General features: G+C 38.8%; 2 protein-coding genes, 1 non-coding gene and 1 pseudogene across 4 annotated transcripts; 3 read left to right on the plus strand and 1 right to left on the minus strand.

The window, feature by feature from the left end:
- The first annotated feature begins 473 nt into the window (after positions 1-473).
- Positions 474-580, plus strand: LOC122094521. The gene has a single exon (XR_006144836.1). It is a non-coding gene; the product is annotated as a small nucleolar RNA R71 (small nucleolar RNA).
- Positions 581-4,324: 3,744 nt separating this feature from the next.
- LOC122093126 lies at positions 4,325-11,071 on the plus strand (annotated as a pseudogene).
- A 1,694-nt stretch (positions 11,072-12,765) lies between these two features.
- Positions 12,766-17,808, plus strand: LOC122092816 (protein DETOXIFICATION 41-like). Its single transcript, XM_042663109.1, has 8 exons — positions 12,766-13,421; positions 15,429-15,973; positions 16,130-16,216; positions 16,668-16,724; positions 16,823-17,061; positions 17,175-17,293; positions 17,497-17,583; positions 17,671-17,808. Exons 1-8 carry the CDS (start codon positions 13,083-13,085, stop codon positions 17,743-17,745), a joined length of 1,548 nt encoding a protein of 515 aa, XP_042519043.1. The 5' UTR covers positions 12,766-13,082; the 3' UTR covers positions 17,746-17,808.
- On the minus strand, positions 17,620-20,926 carry LOC122092817 (mitotic-spindle organizing protein 1A-like). 2 transcript variants are annotated; one of them, XM_042663111.1, is made up of 2 exons: positions 20,273-20,926; positions 17,620-18,034 (listed from the first exon to the last, which is right to left on the minus strand). In XM_042663111.1, exon 1 carries the CDS (start codon positions 20,496-20,498, stop codon positions 20,277-20,279), a length of 222 nt encoding a protein of 73 aa, XP_042519045.1. In that variant the 5' UTR covers positions 20,499-20,926; the 3' UTR covers positions 17,620-18,034; positions 20,273-20,276. The 2 variants fall into 2 exon arrangements, with proteins under 2 accessions (XP_042519045.1, XP_042519044.1); XM_042663110.1 differs by having other exon boundaries at positions 17,620-18,131; positions 20,273-20,902.
- Positions 20,927-23,940: the final 3,014 nt, after the last annotated feature.

The following is a 23,940-nucleotide window of genomic DNA, read 5'->3' on the forward strand; positions in this document are numbered from 1 at the left end:
GGTTGCCCTGATTCCAAGAGAAATTTGGGTGATTTCTCCATCCTGGATTGTATGTGTTACTATATGGATTATTCTGGTATAAGGCATTAACACTATCATTAGAAGTGCCCCCAGAGGTGTTAGGGCATTCTTCTATGACATGTCCAGGGGACTGGCACCAAGCACAAATCTTAACTAAATTGACTGATGATGGCTCTCTAGGAACAATAGCCTCAATCCTCTTGATTAGGCTATCCAAATGGGCTTCCTTGGCTACTATCCCATCCACAAAATATCCTTTTCCTCCTATGGTTCTTTCACTCTCTTGGGTTGATTCCCACTCACGGGTTTTGTCAGCTAAGTCAAGTAAAAATTCCCATGCTTTTCCTTCATCTGTAAAGGATGTGAATCCCTCAGGGCACATAGACTCTATCATTTGTTTAGTTGGGTAATCAATACCCTCATAAATTATTTGACATAAATGCCATAGGTCTAGGCCATGGTGAGGGCATTCTTGGAGTAGATCCTTGAATCTCTCCATAAGCTTGGAAAATGACTCACTAGGCTTTTGCCTAAACTGAAGGATATCACTTCTAAGCTTATTGGTCTTGTGAGTTGGGAAAAACTTCTTAAGGAAGACAACTGTGAACTGTTCCCATGAGGTTATGGAATTTGTGGGTAATCCATACAACCACTTCTTAGCTTGGTCTTTCAATGCAAAAGTGATAAACCTAAGCTTAACAGCATCATCAGAAAGCTGTTGGATCTTAATTAGAACACATACCTCTTCAAATTCCCTTAGAAATAGGTATGCATCCTCAGAGGTCAACCCATGGAAGTGGGGCAACATAGTGATGTATTGAGATTTGAGTTCAAAATTATTGCCCTGGGCTTGTGGTAGAACTATGCAGGAAGGTTGGGTTGTTCTAGCAGGGTAGAACCTATCTTTCAGAGATTTAGGTGAAGGGTTTTGCTATTGGTCTCCTATATTGAAGGGTTTTAAAGAAAGCAAACGTATAGGGTCACTACTTGTTGGATCTCTTCTTTCTAACCGATTCTTAGTATTACGTACCCACTTAACACTCATGCAACAGAAAAACTACCCACAACTAAAGTAAGACAAGCACAAAAGAATGGATAGCAAAACTTTTTTTTTTGATGATTTTTTTGATGATTTTTTTTATTTTTTTTTTTATTTTTTATTTTTTTTGCTTTTTGAGAGCTTACCGGCAGGGATCCGGGGTTGCTCAGGTCAATTCCTGAGGTACTGCTACAGGGCGAAACCTGTCTTTATCATACTGTGAGGCATGGCGACCTCCACTGATACAACTATTATTGCAAGTTGTTCTTCTCAGGAATTCAATAAAAGAAAAGGAAAAATATAAAACAAAGCAAACAAAGCACTCCGATTTACCAAAAGAAAATGAAAAATAACATGGAACTGTCTCCCCGGCAACGGCGCCAAAAACTTGTTTGAGATTTAAAATGTAACCGCAAGCGTACGGATCAGTGTAGCTACGGGTCGAACACAGGGAGAGCAGCCACTTTATTTTTTATTTCTTTTAATAATGCGAAAGTGAACTGATTAATGGTTGTGATCTAATTCTAATTACCGTCCTAAAAATAACGTCCTAACCATTCGTCATCTAAGAATTTAAAGACGCAAGCCACGCAATTAAAATTAAATAAATAAATAACTAAAAATAAACAACCCACGCAATTAGAAAAAAAAATAAATAAATAAAGGAAAAAAATGCTGAAATAAAAATAAAGTAAAAGAAAGGGAATAAAGCTAGAGAGAGACTCACAAGTAGGTTTCTCTACTTAGCCCGAGGGATGCATCATAATATGAGCTTCCCTACTTGACCAGAGAGTCACTCTTACAAGGGTTACTCTACTTGGCTTTAGGGAAAGGGAGACAATTAAAATAAAAGCAATAAATTGATGGTTCTATGGCTAGGAGGGGCAAAGCCAACACATACACTAGCCATGAACATTGGGGGAAAGGAATAGCAATAATGTAACGACTGAAAATAAAAATCCTAAATTAAGAAAGAAAGGGTAGTCAGAAGAGGGAATGAGAGGGGGGAGAGAAGACTACTGAAGGAGCCTACTTACTTGAATCAATGCTTGAACTTGAAAAAAAAATTGCTCCACGGCTCATGATCTTGTCACCTAGATCTAAGCCTAGAACTATAACTTAAAAAATTACAACTCAATTGCATAAATCATAAACATAAAAAGAACTGAATAAAAATAAAAGAGTACTTGCATTAATTGAAATAAAAAAAAAACTATTACAAAAGTGATTAAAGCAAAAATAGAGAAGAACTAAAACTAAAGAGAGAAAGAGGAAGAGAGAGAGCAACTAAAGAAAACTAGACGAAGAATGAATTGTGTCTCCTCCTCTTACATGAGTTGTATTTATAGGGAATGGAGAGGTAGGGTAACAATTTTCTCTTTCCGAAAAGAGAGAAACCCACAATTGATTGTGAGATCTTTTGAGTCCAAAAGTGCTAAGATGGAGGAGAGAGAAGAGAGAAATAAATTTTGAGAAATTTCCTAAAATTTTTTGCTTATTTTCTTTCCTTTTTCTTCTAATTTATTTTTCTTCTTTTTTTTTCTCTCTCCTAGGGACGATTTTTTTTTCTTCCTTTGTGTGATTTGGACAATCTTTGGTGATGATGTGGAGGAGAGAGAAGATTTGGACAATTTTTGGTTCTCCCCTTTTTTTTCTCTTTCCTTTTTTTTTCTTCTCTTCTTGCTTCCACGATTTTGCTTGCTTCTAACTTGATGTGGAAATCCCCTCCATGCCCTTAGTGCTTTAAGTGAGTGAAAAGCAGGAAATCTTCAACAAAATCTTCTAAAAAAAAAACAACCATAAGATTCGAACTTGAGACCTCTTGGTGAGCAAGAGAATTTTGTACACCATAGCTCACCAACTAAACTAGGTAGTTGTTGTTACCAAAAAAAAATATTTAATCACTTAAAGATGTGGTCCATCGATCCTTGTTGGCATTTGGAGTATTCCTTGTACCTCTGGGACAATTGCAAACGGGCTGGTTTTGCATCTCGGTTCAGTTCTGATCCATTATTCTTTTTCTGACCCGAAAAAGAATAATCATTTGTACGGGTGACCAAACGAATGTGTACTTTTAATTGAACACGTCCATCTTGCTCAGAATTTCGTCCTCTTCGCAACCATGGAAAGAAATAGGACCTCTTTACGTGTAAAATTGAAGATATGGCTCCCGATAGTCCTTAAGGCCTTGAAAATATAAAACCTGCAAAAAGAGAGTAAAACCCAAGGTAGCTCCATTCTAAATATGTAAAATGTATGTTTTACTACCCTAGATTTCACACATAAATGTGCTCATCAGATAACCTCACCACTAAGGGTAGGACACATGGAGTTCAACCACAGACCAAGGGGCTCCTCACAACTCATATATTTTCCTGCACTATCTGATATACCATATAATAACCTCACCACTAAGGGTATGACACGTGGCATTCAACCACAAACCAAGGGGCTCCTCACAACTCAAGGTGTCTATCTATAAGGGCAAATAAGGTATTTCACGCCTTAAGGGTATTGGAGTTTCACCACATCCACCCTATAAAGGGAAAAAGAGATAACTCTCATTCTCTCTCTCCACTACTCCAATAATCTATCTAGTTGTGTCTGAAACTAACTTAGGCATCGGAGCCTTTTGGCCGGAGCACCTGTCCAGCCCCCTATTTTGTAGGTTTCTCTCCTGGTGCCGACCGTCGGATTTCTGCATCAACACTATCAATTGCAGCTGTTGATTTACCATTCTCACGCAAGTCAATCATGTCTAGCCGTCTGTCCTTGAGATTGATCATATATATATATATATATTTTTTTTTTTTTGGTTGAAAATGGCTGGATACTAAATCATACAAATGAAAACATTACATACTTAATATACATCTATTAAAAGTCTCCTACTCTCAACTTCTTTTCTAATTACCCCAAAAAAATGCAATTGCTACCTCTCGTTATATTGTATTTTAAAAACACCATATTACGCTTGATACCCTCCCCTCTCATCCGTCCTTTTAAAAATTTAATTAAAAGTTAATCTCTTTTCTTGGGGCTGCCTTCCAAACATGGCCTATATAAAATGGCTCAACACTTGACGGTTGTAGATCCTATAAAGTATATAGTACAATTAAGAAAATTCACAACATATAAAGCATACATGAATTAAGCACATTTTAAGCACCCTTGCTCACATTTTAAATATATGTCATTACAATTTGTACCTTAAATTCAAACACACATTGATCATTCCTCCCTAACATTCCCATCCCTTATTCTTTTCCTCTACATTTGGGCATGGCTAGTGCTGCGCAAACTGTATGTGGCCAGGCCTATGGGGCAAGGAAGTATGCTTCCATGGGCATCATTTGCCAAAAAGCCATAATCTTGCATTTGGGAGCATCTATCCTCCTATCTTTTTTGTATTGGAACTCCGATACTATCCTTTGAGCAATCGGTCAGTCAGATAGCATAGCAGAACAAGGACAGATTTTCGCCTGCGGATTGCTTCCTCAACTATATGCATTTGGAATCTATTGCCCTATGCAGAGGTTCCTCCAAGCGCAGTTAATCGTAAACCCATTAGCTTACATATCTTTTGGGATCTTCATTATGCATATACTTCTCACATGGTTGGTTGTGAATGTGGTGAAGTTTGGCCGTCTGGGAGCAGCTCTTACATTGAGTTTATCATGGTGGCTACTTGTATTTGTGACTGGACTTTATATCATTTTTATCCCATCTTGCAAGGAAACTTGGACAGGGTTCTCTATGAAGTCCTTTAGTGGATTATGGTCTTACTTGAAGCTGACACTGGCATATGCTGTTATGCTGTGGTGAGTAAATTCATACCAAACCTAGCCCATAGGCTTTGGGAAAACTAGCTTGCACCCAAGATGCCCAAGTGAAGTTGTTACGTGCATATGGGTGGTTGTCATACATGTAGGATGGTGATAGAGTGGAAGGCGGGTAAGTATTTGTAAGAGTCAATAGTTACATGTAGTTAGGAGTCTAATTTTAGTGGCTATAGAGTCGTGGGATAATGGGATGGTGGTTTTATATGGGAGTTGTGGTGTGTAACAGTTGTATTTCCTTCTTTAAATATTATTATCTAAACGAAGTGGGTGGAATGTTTAATCCCTATTATTTCTCTAGCGAGAACGAGGTCAGCTTCCTCTATTAAGCTAAACCAAATTCCTACTTCCTCTCCCACAATCCCTACTTTTTCTCCATTGTTTTTCCCTTCTCTCTTGCAAGATAGGGAAACAAACTCAATCGTCCGCGTACGTACCAGCTTGCTATCAGAGCCAGTTGATGGATCAAAGAGTAGAGAAATTGGAAGGGTAGGTTAGTGCTCTTAAAGAAGGGCAACGACAGATCCTATCTAATCAGGACCAACTCTTTGCCAAGATCAATGAGTTCGAAAGGGTGACAACTAGCTCTCCAACACATATTAACGTGGAGAAAGGAGCACAATCAAGGGAAACTATGTAAAATCATGACGTTGGAGAACGATCTACGTTCCAAGGACTACCCTCACGCATTGCAACGACACAACAATTGTTCACTCCACGGTTGGTGAAGCTAGATTTCCCTCGATATGGTGGAGATGAAGATACCACCAGTTGGACATGCTGAGCTGAACAGTTCTTCTCTTTTCATCAAACGCCTGAGGAAGAAAAGGTGGCCTTAGCATCATTTCATTTGGAAGGCGATGCTCTATTGTAACCCAAAAAACTGTCTAATGTCTGGCTAAGAAAAACCTGATATACCTATTCCTATTTGCACACTGTCGTATGCACACTCAGCCTCTCATAGGCACTTCTAAGTGTGCACACCCATTCCATATTCCATGCACTTCAATATAAAATGCAAACAACAAGCACCCACAACACAGGGTTTCTACGAGGTTCGACAATTTACTTACATCCCTGGAGTAGTGCCTGTAAAGGCTTCGTACCTACTCAATACATTACTTTTGACTACACCCACAGTCGGGAGCACCCACACCTAATTTTCTCAAGCCGAAGCTGAGATGGCACTCGCAGTGCCGGTACAATGTCTAGCACCCACTCCTGGTGCTTAGCACCCACTAAGCACTCAATAAAGAATATAATAAATTTGGGCTTATATCAATGCCCTACAGTCAAGCTCTGCCTAGCATATACATCCACAACTAGCTAGCATGCTTATAGTTCATCCACAACTAACCTAGCATATATACATTTATCCACAGCTAACCTAGCATGTATACATTCATGCACAACTAACCCTAACATATATACATACATATAATGTAAAATCAAAGGTTAGAGAATCTCACAACCGATTGCCTAGGATGACTGAAAACTTGTACTGACAAGTTTGGTGCTCACACCTTCTCTCTCCTTGGCTTCTTGCTCTTCAAAGCAAACACATCCTTGCTTTCTTCTCTTCCTCCTTGGCTTTGAGTTAATGTATCATTAACACACTTCAACCACCTCTTTTACCTCTTTTAATGGCCTAAGAACATTTATCATCAAGTATTCATGTTCATTCAAGGACCAACAAAAAGGGGAAAGATTCTCTTGCCAAAACTGTAGCCTTCCTTCACTCACATTTTTCTTACTTCCATGGTGTAGGGCTTGAATAAACGAAGAAGTAGCAACTTGGTTCACCCAAATTTGGATTAAAATGAGAGAAATATGACCATTTGAAGTTGGAGAAATGAGATAGCCTGAAATGAAATCTTCGTAGGAGTGGTGTAGGCTACACCGGTGGCGCACGCAACAGAGGCGCAAATCTGGCCGTAGATCTCATCAAGGAGAATCTCTTAATCTATACTGTCCGATTAAAATAACGGATAGTAAATCTTAACCACAAGATTTGAATAAGATAGTCAACTGATGATGTCATGATGAGGTCAGCTGTCAGCTGGCACTTTTTGTTGTCGATCTTTGATTGGTTGTTTTTCCGGATTTTAAGGGAGTTTGTCTCCCACTCACAAAGTGATTGGATCCGAATCCTTCATAATGGCATTAATCAGATCTCATAAGATCCTTAAGATCGGAATCTTTTTTATACCTTCTATGCACGCGCAAAACACCACAACATATCTTGATAAGGTGTAGCGCCAGTGCATCAAGGATTATGCACCTAACCAATCAAATCCTACGCGCAAGCATCTATCTCGTCCATGTCAGTGCAAAATCTTAGCAGCCTTTGGATGGGCATCAAGCCTACGTGGTCGAATTTGGACCATCCATTTCACTTCCCTTTACTCCTCTTTATTACAATCAAGCCCCTGCCTACATATATTTCAATGCTAAACACCTTTATCAACTAAGACCTTCAAAACCTCATAATTACATAAAACCCTTCAAATTTCAAAAATAAATTCCAAAAAATCCACCCAACACCGAGAGCATACCAATGAATTTTCGGTTTGGATTTTCGAACTGGCTTTACGGAAATACTTGTAACTTTTTCATACGATATCCAATCGAGATGAAAGGAAGTGCATTGGAACCATAATTGGATGCTCTACGATTTCCAGAAGACTCAATCATCTGACTCAGCAATGTAAAAAGACCAAAATACCCCCTATATCTTTCCAATAACACATCTTTCTCATACGGAATCGGAGCGCGATGAAATCTGAACCGTTGAAAAGATTGGATTTTTGTCGTATTGTTACATGGAGAACACTTCCTTTAAAAAAATTCATCTTCAATGCCGAAACTGCCCTCGACTGTCACAAATGTTGTAACTTCTTCATACGGTATCGGTATGCAAAAAAATCAGATGCACTGGACTAGATAAATTACAATCTATATTTTTCATGAAGAAATGATCTTCCAAAAATGTCATTTTCACTATCGAAAATGCCCACGAGAGTAAATAGGCCAATTTTGCCAGTTTTGACCCAGAAACCCGCACCACATACTAAGGATGTATCAAACCATTCCATACATACCAAGCGGCTCTGTTATCTCATTGGTGACACTGGACACTACCATGTCGTCATTTCCATCCACATCACCCAAACTGGCCATGTCATCACCGCCACATGGCCGGGTTGCCAACAAGGACAACCATGAAACAACATGCTCAACGTTGGTACCAACTCTACAAGCAGGAGGTTGGTAGCACCATATGGCAGAATTTTTGTGAGGGGCTACACACTCGCTTTGGTCCCACTCAATATCAAGACTTCTTCGGAGAATTGGCGAAGCTCCAACAAACTGGTTCTATCTGAGACTACCAATCAAGGTTTGAAAAGACCATGTCCAAGGTGGGAGCTCTCTCTCCTGGGCACCAAGTCAACCTCTTCGTTAGCTGGTTAAAAGCGAGCATCAGGGCCAATGTCCAAGCAGGTCGACCCAATACCTTATCAGTTGCCATTGGACTGGCCAGGTTGTATGAGGGTCGCAACTTCTCACAATGGCAAAGTGCCTCAATATCAGATGTGGGAGGGACTCTTATGCCAGACAAGGAGACAAACTCTAGTGGCCCCACTCTTCCAGTTCGATGAGTGTCACTCGCTGAAATGCAAGAGAGGCGTGCGAAGGGTTTGTGCTATAACTATAATGAGAATTTTGTTCCGGGACATTGATGTAAAAAATTGTTTTTACTTGAGGCCTGGGATGATGAAAGGATGAATCTTGAAGAAGCAGCATGGGAAGAAGACGTAGAGGCTAAAATAAAGCCATTTCCAGATTAGGGCCTTGAGGACAAGACCATTCTTTAAGGAGGAGGGAGTTGTTACGTGCACATGGGTGGTTGTCATACATGTAGGATGGTGATAGAGTGGAAGGCGGGTAAGTAGTTGTAAAAGTCAATAGTTATATGTAGTTAGGAGTCTAATTTAAGTTGTTGTAGAGTCGTGGGATAATGGGATGGTGGTTTTATATGGGAGTTGTGGTGTGTAACGGTTGTAAATCCTTCTTTAAATATTATTATCTAAATGAAGTGAGTGGAATGTTTAATCCCTATTATTTCTCTAGCAAGAACTAGGTCAGCTTCCTCTATTATGCTAAACCAAATTCCTACTTCCTCTCCCTCAATCCCTACTTTTTCTCCATTGTTTATCCCTTCTCTCCTGCAAGATAGGGAAACGAACTCAATCGTCCGCGTACGTACTAGAAGCTTGGAGATATGGTTCAACCAGGGACTTGTGCTTATATCAGGATTGCTCCCTAATCCTACTACCTCACTTGACTCTATTTCAATTTGGTATGTTCATGGTTTTCATTCTCTTACAAATATAGATGGCTTTATTCTTTGGAGTAGTATTCTTTAAGGGGGAGAGAATGCTAACTGGTCGTGTGGCCTTGCATTAGATGCCCAGGCATATCATGAAAAAACTTGGCTGCCGCCCATTAAGTATCTGTAACTTCTCATTGCGGCCAATGAAATGGAATCTTGAAGGGTATTTTTGAAAATAATAAAACCTAGAAGGGTATTTATGAATCCAAAGGGGAATATGAGAGATTCTTTACTTTGGCTTTGAGCAGAGTTTGCAGTTACTTGACTGCAACCTGGGTGGCAGCCAAATTTTTTTTGGGTGATCATCTTACATCCCCTGTGTTTGGGCATAGGAGTGCATGACCAGGTAGCATTCTTTTCTCTATTCTTTAGATATCTCAATAAATTGCTTACTTAGATTTGGTTTCATTGTTTTGAAAATTTTCAGCATGAGCTATCTAACCTGGGACATGGAGTTTATGCTAGGCCTTAGAGCAGGAGCCAGTTTGTGACACTATATCTGCTTGCATCTCAGTGAGGTGACTTCACAGTTGAATCAGTTTTAGTGAATAATCCCTTTTGATCAACTTTCATTAGCTAATGGGGTTTGGGTGTTGCAGTGTTCGAGTTGGAAATGAGTTAGAGGCTGGTAACCCGAAGGTTGCTAGATTCTCGGTGATTGTTGTTAATGCAACAAGCATCTTGATCAGTATTCATAGATTGCTTCAGCAGGCACCCTAGTACTGGGACACAGAGCTCCATGTGTTTAGGTTTGGAACAGTAGTGACATGCCCCACCATAGAGGAGTTCAGAGCTTGCATACTTTCCTCTCCCATAGGAAAGTTGTTTTGCCTCTCATAAAGTCAGACTACCTAGAGGAGATCCAGGGCTTCTTTGGATGGAGCAGGGAAGAGATGGTACAAATTTTAATTTATGGAAAGATCAACATCCTGAAGGTGTCAAGAATTAAGTGCATTTGTATTGATATGTCGCACCACACTAAATAGGGCGTTCACAAGTGATGATGCTGTTATTAATGCAGATTCAGATTTGACTCCATTGCTTGCAGTGCCAGTATTTCTAAATGGAATTCAGCTCATACTTTCGGGTAAACATTATATGCCACATTTTGCAGATTAGGGCTATTAGTGGATAGGGAACTGGGGGTGGGGGCTTCTCTCACTAGACACTGTTCATTATCTTAAACCATCTACCTCATCACAGGGGTGGCAATTGGGAGTGGATGGCAAGCTCTCGTTTCTTATGTTAACCTAAACTCTTACTACATCATTGGTCTTCCTATTGGATGTATTCTTGGCTTCAAAAAGGGCCTTGGAGTGAAGGTAAGTCTCTCTCTCTCTCTCTCTCTCATGGACACAAACTTGGACAAAAACACACAATTAGTTGTTAAATCATTAGATCAATTTTCATTCAGTGGGAATAAAAAATGGCTATGAAGATGATTCGATTATGGAGTTGTTTAAGTCTACCTGAAGTAGAGGGTGGGCTTACTTAGTTGGTTCATGAAGCCTAACCTGCTGGTTATCTTTATATTCCAGGGAATTTGATGGGGAATGATATTTGGAGTTTTTCATCAGACAGCGACTCTTATTATCTTGACTGCCAGAACAAACTGGAATAAAGAGGTAAAATTACCCAACTATGCTCATTTGATCACTTCAGAACTAAGTTTCATTTGATCAGGTATTCGTCTTTGACACATTGTAGGTTGAAAATGATGAACGATTAAAGATATCTACCGATGAAGAAACTCTTGACTTGGTGGAAAACATTGCATGACCATTCCCAAGATTTTTTTATTTTCATTTATTTTTATTTTTTAAATTTATTTAAACAAGAAGAAGAAAATGTACTAAAGGTTGTGGTCTTGCTTGCAATAGAATGGGCGGGAGCCCAACCCAAATTTTTATGGAGACGTTTATTCTTGGAGCAGGTATGTATTTTCGGAGAATTAGGGTTTTTCTATACTATAATGAGTCTTAACCCTATATATAGGGAATGATCTCGTAAGGAGGTGTGATTGTGTTTGTAATTTCTTCAGCAGAATATTGGAAGCTCTTGTGTGTGTGTGTGTGTGTGTGTGTGTGTGTGTGTGTGTGTGTGTGTGTGACCCAAAACACTAGAAACTAAATATAAGAGAGAATAAAAGACGATCTCAAAGCCTAAAGCAATTACCACTTCACCCCTCATGAAAGGTAAAAATCGGCTCTTGTTGATGCTCTTACAAGTGCTCCCATTGGTCCATGCGCTGGGTGTTCTCTATTGAGGAGTGCACCCATGAATTTGACACAGGGATATAAAATGACCACCACGCCCCTCCTAGTTGATGTCCATGAGGCAAATTGCCCAGGGCATTGACGCTGGGGTCTAGGGTAGTAGGGTAGTACCCAAGTCCCTTTTGGTTCACAAATACCCTCTTGGCTTTTAGTATTTTCCAAACTACCTTTCAAGAATTCAATTTCTTTGGCTGTGAGCTCACTTTGCTGCTACAGTCAAATTCTGTTCGTCATAGATCCCGATACTTGGTCATCTATTATGTAAAGAAAAACTACAATATGTGTGCTAATAAGACAAATTTGAAAAGGAATAATTGGCTATAGGTGAAATAGAGGAATAATTTAGGTATTTTAAAACATCGGGGGAGAGGAAGAGTAAAAATTTACTTTATTAGGGAAATTAAAAATAAAATAAAATAAAAATAAAATAAAATTGAAGATTAGAAAGTTTTAGTAAAGGGTGACAGGTTAGTGTAGGGGAGTGATGGTAATTGCTCAATTCACCTATTTGATTACACCACAGTCGCCCTAGCCCTGGGACAATCTCACTCTTGCCATTCCTTGTAATGGTTGTGGTTTCGATACACAAAATCAATCCTCACCGTTGGATTAGTATGTGTCAACCAGGGATCAAAAGAGCTTGGAATATAATCTTCAGTATATCGGGGTAGTTGATCTTCAATTCATTTTCCTTTTTCCCGCTTAGGAGTTTTAAGTGCAAGGGTTGTGGACGTGTAGCAGATTCACCGGATGTGCAGTAGAGCAATCATGATATAAAGCTTTTAAATACCCAACAAAGGAAGGAACGCAGAAGAGAAGAGGAAGAAAGAAGAAGAAGAAGCAGAAGGGAAATCAAGTCTGGCTCGGAATGGCTATATCGATCTCTTCATGTGGGTGTCAGCTTCACTCCCTATGCCCTATGGTACCTTTTGCCTCTATTCATTAAATGATGAAACGATCACCAGAAAGATCTGATGTATCATAATAAGTGAACCATTAAAACCTCAGACCTCCCTCCCCTCCTCTCCTCTCCTCTCCTCTCCTTTCTCAATTACGAAAAATAGTAAGGAAAATGGACTCCAGCTCAGCTCCTCGTGCCAGGAGTGAAATTTCGTTCCTTATAATATCAGCGATATACTTAGCCTTTTTACGTATTTAACCCTATCTTCTAATCTCTGGTATGATCCTGATTCACACAAATGGAATCCGGCGAAAATTCACAACAGGATGAGGGGCGAGGGAGAGATTCGAAGAGAGGGAAGAAGAGTTGATTAAAAATTTAAAAATACATAGGCTTAAAATGGAAATCCAAAGAGGGTATAATCAATGCAATCCATCTGAACCGTTGATCTAGTTCTAGATGAATCTTTGCCATCCATTGATTGGTGTTTAATTAAGTGAGTACCCAATTCTTAAAGAGAGAAAAGAAGTGGGAGATTGATAGAAACGGTGGTCTTCTATATTCTCCCTCTCAGGCGGCTGTTGCAGCTGGGAATTCCGACATCGCTGCCACAATGGAACCCGAAGACGCAACAACTCGTGTCTCAGAACCCTTCGCATCTCTTCCTGAAGATTTCCTCCATGTTCAGAAACTCAACCCTCCCGAGCTGTCCTCGGAAGCTGTGGAGGTGTTCTTAGGACAGGTGACAGTGCCAGTGCGACGGCGGTTGAGTCTGGTGGGTTGGGAGTCCAAGCAGCTGTGGTATCTATCTGGTGCTTCCATTGTTGTCTCCATCTTCAACTTCATGCTGAGTTTGGTGACCCAGATATTCAGTGGCCATTTGGGTACCTTAGAGCTTGCTGGTGCTTCCATTGCCAATGTTGGGATTCAAGGTCTTGCTTATGGGATCATGGTGCGTCTTCTTGCAATCTCCTACTTCCTCTTCTTTTTTGAGTTCTCTCTACTTCAGAAGTGAATGATTTTGAAAAAATGTGAAAAACCCAGTCATTCTCTCAGTTTCTCTGTTTCTTTGTTTCTCAGTGCAATTAAATCCTCTGAAAATGTGGTAAAAAAAACCCTTTTTTCTTTCTTTTGCATTCTTTCTCGAGAATCGAATAGGGAATGAGAATTTCTTGCCCCCTAGATCTGAATCTTTGAATGGTGTGGACTTCTACATTGTCTTTTTCCTTTTTTTTTTTTTTTTTTTTTTCTCACAATCTTTCTCGGGATTCGAAAAAAGAGAATTTCTTGACAGCTAGACCCAGTTCTGAATCTTTTAACAGGCACGAGTGAGTGATCACGTGAGGATGAGTCTGTGTCATGTTTCCAGTATCGGTTTTGTATCTGCCGTTTCGAACTGGTTGAGACTGATTCTCAATCCTTGACTGATGTGTTTCATATTGTTTCAGGGATAGAATGGTAAGAAAAAATATATTTTTTTTTAAAACAGAGATAAAATAGACTGATACCTACCGATTTGATCCGAATCGGTATAAGTATCGTATCCCTAAATCTGTGTACTCTTTGATAAAGGGAGTCAACTATAGAAACTAATCAAATAATATCTAATTAGTTGGTCGGTTTCAGGTTTGTATAAAGTTCTGCGCATTCGCATGGACATTTCCCTGCACTTTCGATTGCATCTGTTGATTTACTATTCTCTTGCAAGTCAATCACGTCTAGCCATCTGATCATGTAATATGTGGTTGAGATTGATCATATAGAAGAAGCATTCAACTATCTTGACCCCAAATTTTTTATCCAAAAAGGCAAAAAAAAAAAAAAAAAAAGATTCTAAATGTAAGAAATGGAGCACGGTTTGAAGAATTGGATCGCTTCGAATCGGCTGAATAGAATTAGAATCAGCCCGTCAAAATATACAATCAAAATCGTAGTAATTCTAAAGGAATCTTAATTGAAACTGGAGAGAAAACTTCCTTCTAACATACACCTTCCCTTCTAATTAAAACCTTTTACAAGTCTGACCTTGTATTGCTTAATCTCATATTTAGCGTCCTGTTTTATCTTGACGACTCATTTACATCCAATTGATTTATCACCCTCCGGCAACTCAACTAAATCCAAGACATCATTTGCCTTCATTGAGTCTAACTCATCACTCGTGGTATATATTCATTAAGATACTGCCTGCTCAACAATCATTTGATCAGATTCAACTCCTGTGTCAAATTCATGCTTGTAGGTTATGTTAATGAAGCTCCCTTGATGTGACCAATGACAGCTTCCAGTGTTGCCATTTCGAATGACTCATCCAACTAAGCCCATCCATTAACACTGATTCACTATCCATGCTCATACGGAAAATAATCATCTGTTTTTCTTATCCTGTTTTTCCTTGTTTTGCTATCTGCAGAACGCGACACGTGGACAACTTTAAGACCAACGCACTGAATGTAATAATCCTCACCCAATCTTGATCGTTGGTCTCCTTATTGTCCACGTGTCGGGTACTGCAGGTAGCAAAACGAGGAAAAACATAGATGGGAAAAACAGAGGATTTTGATCCTGCCCATACGCATGCTTGTCCATACAAATAAAAACATTACACGTTCAACCTACATTTATTCAAAATCCCCTACTCTTAAACTTCCTTTTTCTGTTTTTTTGGTTTCATTTCCTGTTAAACAAACATACGTAAAGCTATGTTTACAGGTAAAAAAATAATAAAAGAAAATTTCCTTTTTTTCTTTTATTTTTTCATGTGGCTTGCCTTCCAAGCATAGCCTAAAATAAAAAGGCTCAACACTTGACGGTTTTAGATTCATAATAGTGTAACTAAGAAGATTCACACCATACATAAATATATATATATATATATATATAGCTTAAATACGGAAATTGTGAATTCATTGATCATGTTTCCCTGACATTCCCAGCCCCCTATTATTTTTCTCTACAGTTGGGCATGGCTAGTGCTGTGCAGACTGTATGTGGCCAGGCCTATGGAGCAAGGAAGTATGCTGCCATGGGCATCATTTGCCAAAAAGCCATATTCTTGCATCTCGGAGCAGCTGTCCTCCTATCCTTTTTGTACTGGAACTCCGGCACCATCCTCCGAGCAATTGGTCAGTCAGATAGCATAGCAGCAAAAGGACAGATTTTTGCCCGCGGATTGCTCCCTCAACTATATGCATTTGGAATCTATTGCCCTATGCAGAGGTTCCTCCAAGCACAGAACATCGTAAACCCCTTAGCTTACATATCAGTTGGGATCTTCCTTGTGCATATACTTCTCACATGGTTGGTTGTGATTGTGGTGAAGTTTGACCTTCTGGGAGCAGCTCTTACACTGAGTTTATCTTGGTGGCTGCTTGTATTTGTCACTGGTCTTTATATAAATTTTAGCCCATCTTGCAAGGAAACTTGGACTGGGTTCTCCATGAAGGCCTTTAGGGGGTTATGGTCTTACTTGAAGCTGACACTGACATCTGCTGTTATGCTGTGGTGAGTAAATTCAGACCAAATCTGGCCCATAGGCTCTGGGCAAAGTATCCTGCCCAGAAACGTTATCTGGGCTCAAATTCCCAAGATGCCCAAGTGATGTCTTGGGCCTACTTTGCTAGTTAACTTGCTAATTTTTGAGGAGCTCTCTGATTGCAGCTTGGAGATATGGTTCAGCCAGGGACTTGTTCTTGTATCAGGGCTGCTCCCTAATCCTACAATCTCACTTGACTCTATTTCCATTTGGTATGTTAATGGTTTTCGTTCTCTTATTCTTTGAAGTAGTATTCTCTAAGGAAGACAAAAACGCTACGTGGTTGTGTAATCCTAAGCTAGCGTAGGGACTAATAGGAAGGTACAACCAGGCATCTAACAGGTGAGGATGGGTGATCATGACAAAACTTGGCTGCTGCCCAGGTTGTGGCCCTCCTAGTAGCCAAAGAAATAGAATCTCGAAAGGTTATTCTAAAAATATGAAAACCTATGGGAGTATTTATAAACTGAAGGGGAAGGTCAGAGGTTCCATTCTTTGGCTGCAACCCGGATAGCAGTCAAATTTTTTTCCAACTGAACATTTCACCCTCCCCTGTGTCCGGGCACAAGAGTGCATGACCATGTAGCGTTTTTTTCTCCATTCTGTAAATATCTCAATAAACTGCTTACTTAAGTTTGGTTTCACTGTTTTGAAAATTTTCAGCATGAACTATCTAACCTGGGACATGGAGTTTATGTTAGGCCTCAGTACAGGAGCCAGGTTTGTGGCACTAGATCTATTTACATCAGTTGAATCAGTTTAGTCAATAATCCCTTTTGATCAAAATTTAATTAGCTAATGGGGTTTGGGTGTTGCAGTGTTAGAGTGGGAAATGAGCTAGGGGCTGGTAACCCAAAGGTTGCTAGATTCTCGGTGATGGTTGTTAATGCAACAAGCGTCTTGATCAGTGTTATATTAAGTGCATTTGTATTGATATGTCGCACCACACTAAGTAGGGCTTTCACAAGTGATGATGCTGTCATTGAAGCAGTTTCAAATTTGACTCCATTGCTTGCAACCTCAGTATTCCTAAATGGAATTCAACCCATACTTTCAGGTAAACATTACATGGCACAATTTGCAGATCAGGGCTATTAGTGGCTAGGGAACTGGGATTGGGGGCTACTTTCACCAGACATTGTTCATTATCTTAAACCATGTACCTCACAGGGGTGGCCATTGGGAGTGGATGGCAAGCTCTGGTTGCTTATGTTAACCTAAGCACTTACTACATCATTGGTCTTCCTATTGGATATGTTCTTGGCTTCAAAAAGGGCCTTGGAGTGGCAGTGAGTCTCTCTCCCTCTCTCACACACAAACACACAATGGCACAATTAGTTGTAACATCTTTTGATCAATTTTCATTCAGTGGGAACAAAAAATGGTCATGAGGATGATTCAATTATTGAGTTCTTTAAATTAATTGAAGTAGATGATGGATTGACTTAGTTGGTTCATGATGCCTAAGCTGCTGGTTATTTTAATTTCTCAGGGAATTTGGTGGGGAATGATATTTGGAGTTTTTCTTCAGTCAATGACCCTCATTATCTTGACTGCCAGAACAAACTGGAATAAAGAGGTAATTAAAATGACAATAGTTTGCTCATTTGATCACTTAAGGAACAAAGTTTCATTTTATCAAGAGTTCATCTTTGATACATTGTAGGTTGAAAAAGCTGCCGAACGATTAAAGATATCTGCGGATGAAGAAACACTTGACTTAGTGGAGAACACTGCATGACCATTCCCACGATTTTTTTTTTTTTGGATACTACTAGGAAAAGCATCGTCAATGTCTACAATATCCTTAGATTTACCAATCCTTGCCCTGAGTCCCTGACAGCTTGCTGGGACTACAATGGCTGAAAGCGTTCACAAACTTCAAAAATATCTAACAAAATGGAAAACAAGCTCCACGGCCATTAGTCCTTCCAGATGCAACAATTGTTCACAATCAGTCCAGATGATGACGGTGGTGAGCCCTCACTGCTTGGCCTACTACAAGCGAGCACTCCTCTTGCTTTTGATTCCTGAGCACTCCATTCATAGCCAGAAGTTGAATATGCAAGAACAAATTTTTTATCCATAAAAATCACAGCAGTCTCACCAGAGTGTGGAGAAAAGCTCCTATCACACACACATAATGGAAGTGAATTCAGATTTGGAAATACCAGGTTGAGTAGAGATATACAACATTGAATCCAAGATGAGGTTCCACAAAGATGTTCAGTCTGTAATCCCAATAGTCCAGCTGCCCAGATTCTTTTAATCATAGGGCACGAAACAAATAAATGCTACTCCATCTCCCTCTCAAGACCACAGGAAGACAAGTAAATCAATAGAAAGAAATTTACCCAGATTTTCTCTAGTGCTCAAACCGTTGTTTAGTAGTTCTAAAAGAAAAACTTCAACTCATTATGAACTTCAGATTTCCATGACTAGACCACAAAGGGTTCCATGTCCCTAGGTGTAACTCAAGATGAACTTTAATCAAATTTAAATCGCTATGAACTTTAACCCATGATGAACATTCCAGTGCCTATCCAGAATTAATCCGCAACCTTAAAGACGAGATCAGAATGATTGAGTGCCCCCTGATCAATATAAGTTTCAGTCCATCTAGCTAACAAAAGATCTGACCAAATATTAATAGATTCACCATTCTCCATAACCATTCCCAAGATTGATGACAACATATGCTTCTACAGAGAGAGGATCGGAAGATGTAAGGAGAAGGTCCTAGTTTTGGCCTTTTTTAAGGGGGAGGGGACTTTTTGATTCATGATCATTGTATCTTTGATTGTTTCATGAGTCATCCAAAGTACTGCTAAGCTTAAAATGAGGCTAGCAACTAACAAAAACATAGAAGACTCATAAAAATTTAAAACAAACATGTGTCGCCAATAAGTAATCATCTCTTGTAGAGGAATCCAGTAGGGGGCATTGAACTTGTATTACATGACCGGTTCTTATCTAGCTACTACACTAGATTCAGGTGCAAAAAATCAAAATCATATTCAAAAAGAAATCCATAAAGTGAGTTCACAATGCATTTGATCAACCACAAGATATCTTTTCTCTATTTTATACTGTTCTCAGATAAGCAAAAGCAACACTTGTTTGGAATTTTGAAAATAAAGACTCGCTAGTACTGCATGTTCAACTTTGGCCGATCTTACACAGGTCCAACCAGATCCAAATGAAAATTTTGTGGGCTGGGGTGGGTTAGAGTTAAGGCTGACTCATTAGGTTCAACTTGGGCTGGCCTGAGCCTACCTTCCATATGTATAATTGGCCCTACCAGTTTCTAATTGCTATTTCCAGAAACAGGTTGTTGTGTCACTTGGAAGTTTTGGCTCAATACTTCAAAATAGATCTGTTGTGGGTATGAGGTCTTAAATTCCATATGTTGGAAAAGTGGACTGCTTCCACAGGGCATTAGGGCAAGTCCCGTGGAATTGGGGTTAAAACATGCAAATCAAACACAAGATCAGTATATCTAATCCCTGACTAAGAACATTAAGTAAAGAATCTGCTTACTCCAATGGCCTTCAAATATCTACAATTGCTCCCTATCCTTGGGCCCTAAGACACTAGAAAGGAAAATTATGCAATAGGATCCATCTTCCAGAACTGTATGCATACATGGACCAAAAAGAGCACACCCTAAAATACTTCCAACCCAGTGATTCCAAAAAAATATAAAGAAACAGTTTCACAGCCTAGATGCAAAACTAACAGAAGGTAACCTCATTCAGGGACTCGGTGCATATTGACCAAGCATATTATAGAATATTGACCTTAATGGCTTTACTAAATCAAATGGATAACATTCTTCAGGGCTGAGAAAAGAAAAGGGCAAATTGTCTGCAGAAAGGTCTGTATAGAATATTTAATTCCTTACACAATTAACAAACTGAGTTACAATTCAACCTCAAACACTCAGTGGTAAAATCGATCCCCTGCCCCTGATAGAAAACCAAGCAGTCCATGACATACAAATTACAGTTATGGCAGTTAGATAAAACCCTAGAACTCACTTCCAAGAACCTTTTTTAAGCGACATTGAACACAAAATACGAATGCATTAACCTGAACATCAACATTCTCCTAAATAATTAAGAAAACAGAATAGTTAAAATATAATTGAAGTATCAATTACTGAGATCAACCTGAAAGCAGAGTTTGGAACAAGTATGGTTGAAGCAAACGAAAAAGTACATAATTTTAGCCAAACTTATTAGAGAATAATAGGATATAACACAAACCTGTTCAAGGAACTGATGATGGGTTTGTGGCTGTGGAAGGAGACGAAGAGGGTTCCCTACGGAGCTCCTTAACAAGTGCAGCGAGGGCCTCCGGATTCAAGCCCATGTCACATAGGGTAATGAGGATGGAGAGAGTGTGGCGATCAAGCCCTGTCTCAAGAATGTTTGACATATGAAATGCCAGCTCCAGCGATTCTCGGGCATTCCGTGCGGCTTCTGGATCCATAGCAAGAGACAGATCACAAAGACAGATAATTCTTGCTTTCAGAAGTCTCAAAACCTCTAGCTGCCAAACATAAAAACCCTGGAGACCATTAATCAGTGAAAAAACTGAAGAGGAAATGCCAAGACGTAGGCAAGATCCGGGCTAAAACTCATGGGTCAAATCCCGATTGATTGGACACAATCGGACCAGGTCCGAATGTTTACTTGATCGAATTTGGTTGTTTGATTTTGGGGGTTTGAATTCTTTGATTCAAAGGATTCGATCCACAACCATTGAATTATAAGAAGACACGTGTTGTTAAACGCATAAGTAAAGAATTGGACGAAAATTAGTGGATAAAGAATTGAAGACGATCATGTCCATCCCCATGTGAGGTGCTGATCCGGACTCATTAGGCTAAGTAATTTGTTACCCAAATTCTTCTCCAAACGATGACTTCAATTTTGAATCCATCTCCTCCCAATCACCCTATCACCACACCTAAAAAATAAAATAGAGAGAGAGAGGGTTGCTTTTTTTTTTTTCTAGGTAGAAGAAGATTCCTTAAGACGCATCGTATCCTTTAAACCATCATGAGTATCAATAAAAATATGAGCACAAGCATTAATAGGAATGGAATTTTCATTAATCCACCTTTCATGTACGCTGTCTCTGAGACTATATTTTCCTAAAATAAGATAAAAGAAAGTTATATATCATAGGGTAGCAGTTGCACCAATGGATTTAGCCATTTAAGAGACGATGATACCGATCTAGATTGAATTGGATCAGTGAGTAGGCAATAATCTCTTGCATATAAAAATAAAAATATTACATTATTGTTAATATTATAAAAAAAAAATCTTATTTATTTTAACTCAATACGTAATTGGGTTTGGCTCAATACCACGTAGGATTATACAGAAAAATGGGCAAATAAAGTATCTATGGATCCGATATATCCCAAAAGAACTAAAACAGAATATTCAATCCAAATATTTCAGTTGGTCTAAATTAAATCCATAAATTCTGATAAGTACCCTTGTATTTAGACAAATCTAAAGCTCATATCCGTCTGGAGCTGAAGAAGATATAACTCAAAATATGAGCCAAATTAAACTGTTCAAAACCTATTTCCGCTTAAGCACATCAAAAGATTCAGATTTTTCATTTTTCTTTTTAAATAATTTTATAAAAAAAAATAAAAATTTACATGGTAACGTCCAAGAACCCACATGGAGTCTTGCTGATGATATCACGAGATCAAATATCTTTTCACAAGAACTCATTCCAACAAGCTAACATTATATTTATATTAATATGTAATGATCAAATGAGATGGATATGGTTAGCTTCCAAGCATTAAAAAATCTCAAAATACTTTATATTGAAAAATAACAAAACCTAACGTAGAAACTTCCAGGCAAAACAGATCAGTTTGCATACTCAAACATCACACTCCGACAAAAACAACAATACTTAATCATACAAATAAACAAGATTAAATCCAAAAAAAGTGGTTACATGATGGTGAACTCATCTTCAGGAAAAAAATATATATTAAACTCATAAAATCCCTACTATATCATGTCTAAATAAACTTATATTTGGGAAGGGAGAGCTTTTCATCACCAAGATATAGAGAGAATTTTTTTTCATCCACCATGATACGATCTTATGATTAGACTTTTAGATAAGTGAGTTTCATCATCTATTATTGATCTATTAAAAAAGAAATAAATTACTCCATTCAATCCAAAAGTCAAATGTCATGGCTTAAGATGTTCTTTCGCAATTAAAATATTATACAAAAATTTAGACCGAAATGGATAGCAAATCCACTTCAAGCAAGCAAGTAGACACTTGTAATTAGTTTTGGCCTTCTCGTATCTACCTTTCTTCGCCCCAACCACCGCTTTGGTGTACATCCCAATCCATACATGCATAGGTGTAAAAATTAGTAAACAACTTGTCACGTGATCAAATTAATATTTGGGACAGATGGTATAATTTTTCAACTAAATTGAGCAAATTGCTGACTTTGCTTCTTCAAGTGGGAGAAAAGGTCAAGGCTATCGTTATATATTGCATGCCCTACCCAAGCATTATGAGAGGGCACTTTTGGATTACGAAGAAGTAAAGGTGGTCTTCTCTTAAACAAGAGATTTTAGATTGCTTCATTGAAGAGAATCTAGGAAGCTCCTATAATGGAGGGTCGAGTAAATCGACCTTTGTGGGCTTCACAGATGAAGAAGGAAAGCTCAAAGCCATGGTACAGGAAGGAAGAGAATCATGCTCTGTTGATTGGATCAATAGTTGTTGGGATGGGAGGATTGGGCAAGATCACATTACATGCTTTGGGCTCTTTAACAATGGAATGATCCTGGAGCTCCTGCAGACCAGTAAGAGCTGGGGATGGTGCTTTGTGGTCAAAATTTGTTAACCTGTTAAAGAAAGGTAGAAGAAGGTGGAATTAGAGAGGAAAGAAGTAGGGGTCATGGAAGAGAGACTGCTGTAAACGAAGATCAACTACCACCCCAAATTCCTCTAGCCTAAACACTTTCTGGCCTTGGCTAATAGAGATGAATTTAGAGTTCCGATCTCCACCCTCCATGGGTGTCATGAAGTAAACTATATTTCCCTCTTCATGGATAACAAATTTAGCTAACGAATGGTCTTCATTGATCAAATCCAAAATTTTGGAGAAGTTTATCGTGGAAGCAGTTTTATACTTTTGGAGAACTAGGGTTTCTCTATATTATAATGTGTCTTGAGTCTGTTGATCCTATATGAGTTTGTAAGCGTATGATAAAATGTTAGTTGCTTAGTCCTTTGTTTTCTTGGTCTTAAGAGTGCTGCTGATGGCAATGCTAAAGGTGGCTTCTTGAGTCAGTAGTGTTTTCTTTAGTTATAGCTCTTGATGGGATTGCAGAAGGTGCGGTGCCAAGTCTAATCTTTTTTTTTTTAACCTTTTCCTTCAGTCTGGGTATGCTCTGACTGTAACCTAGTATATCCTCTTTTATTATTACTAGTTATATACTTTGTTGAACATTAGCAAAAGAAGAAAAAAAAAAAAAACCCTATATATTGGGAGTGATCTCAAGTGTGCAAAGGTTTGTAATTTCTTCAGTAGAATAGTGTGGAAATTCTGGTTTATCTCAATCATCATGTAGCCCATCTTGGATGAACCACAATTATTGTATTTTGTCTGTGTGTCTGTGTGTGATTTCTTTTCATTTTTCTTTCATTATCATTATCCTGCTACGTTATTAATTCCATCAACGGACCCTAGTCCAAAGCTTATGGGAAAATTTGGGAACCAAAACAATAAGAACTTACCCTAAGAGAGACTAGAAGACAATCCCAAATCTTAAAGGAACTAAGATAATGACCAACAAACAAGAAGCCCAAGTGCATAGCCAACATAAATTCTCTCTCTCTCTCTCTCTCTCTCTCTCTCTCT

Source organism: Macadamia integrifolia, chromosome 11 (genome assembly GCF_013358625.1).
Source record: "Macadamia integrifolia cultivar HAES 741 chromosome 11, SCU_Mint_v3, whole genome shotgun sequence".
NCBI lineage: Eukaryota > Viridiplantae > Streptophyta > Magnoliopsida > Proteales > Proteaceae > Macadamia > Macadamia integrifolia.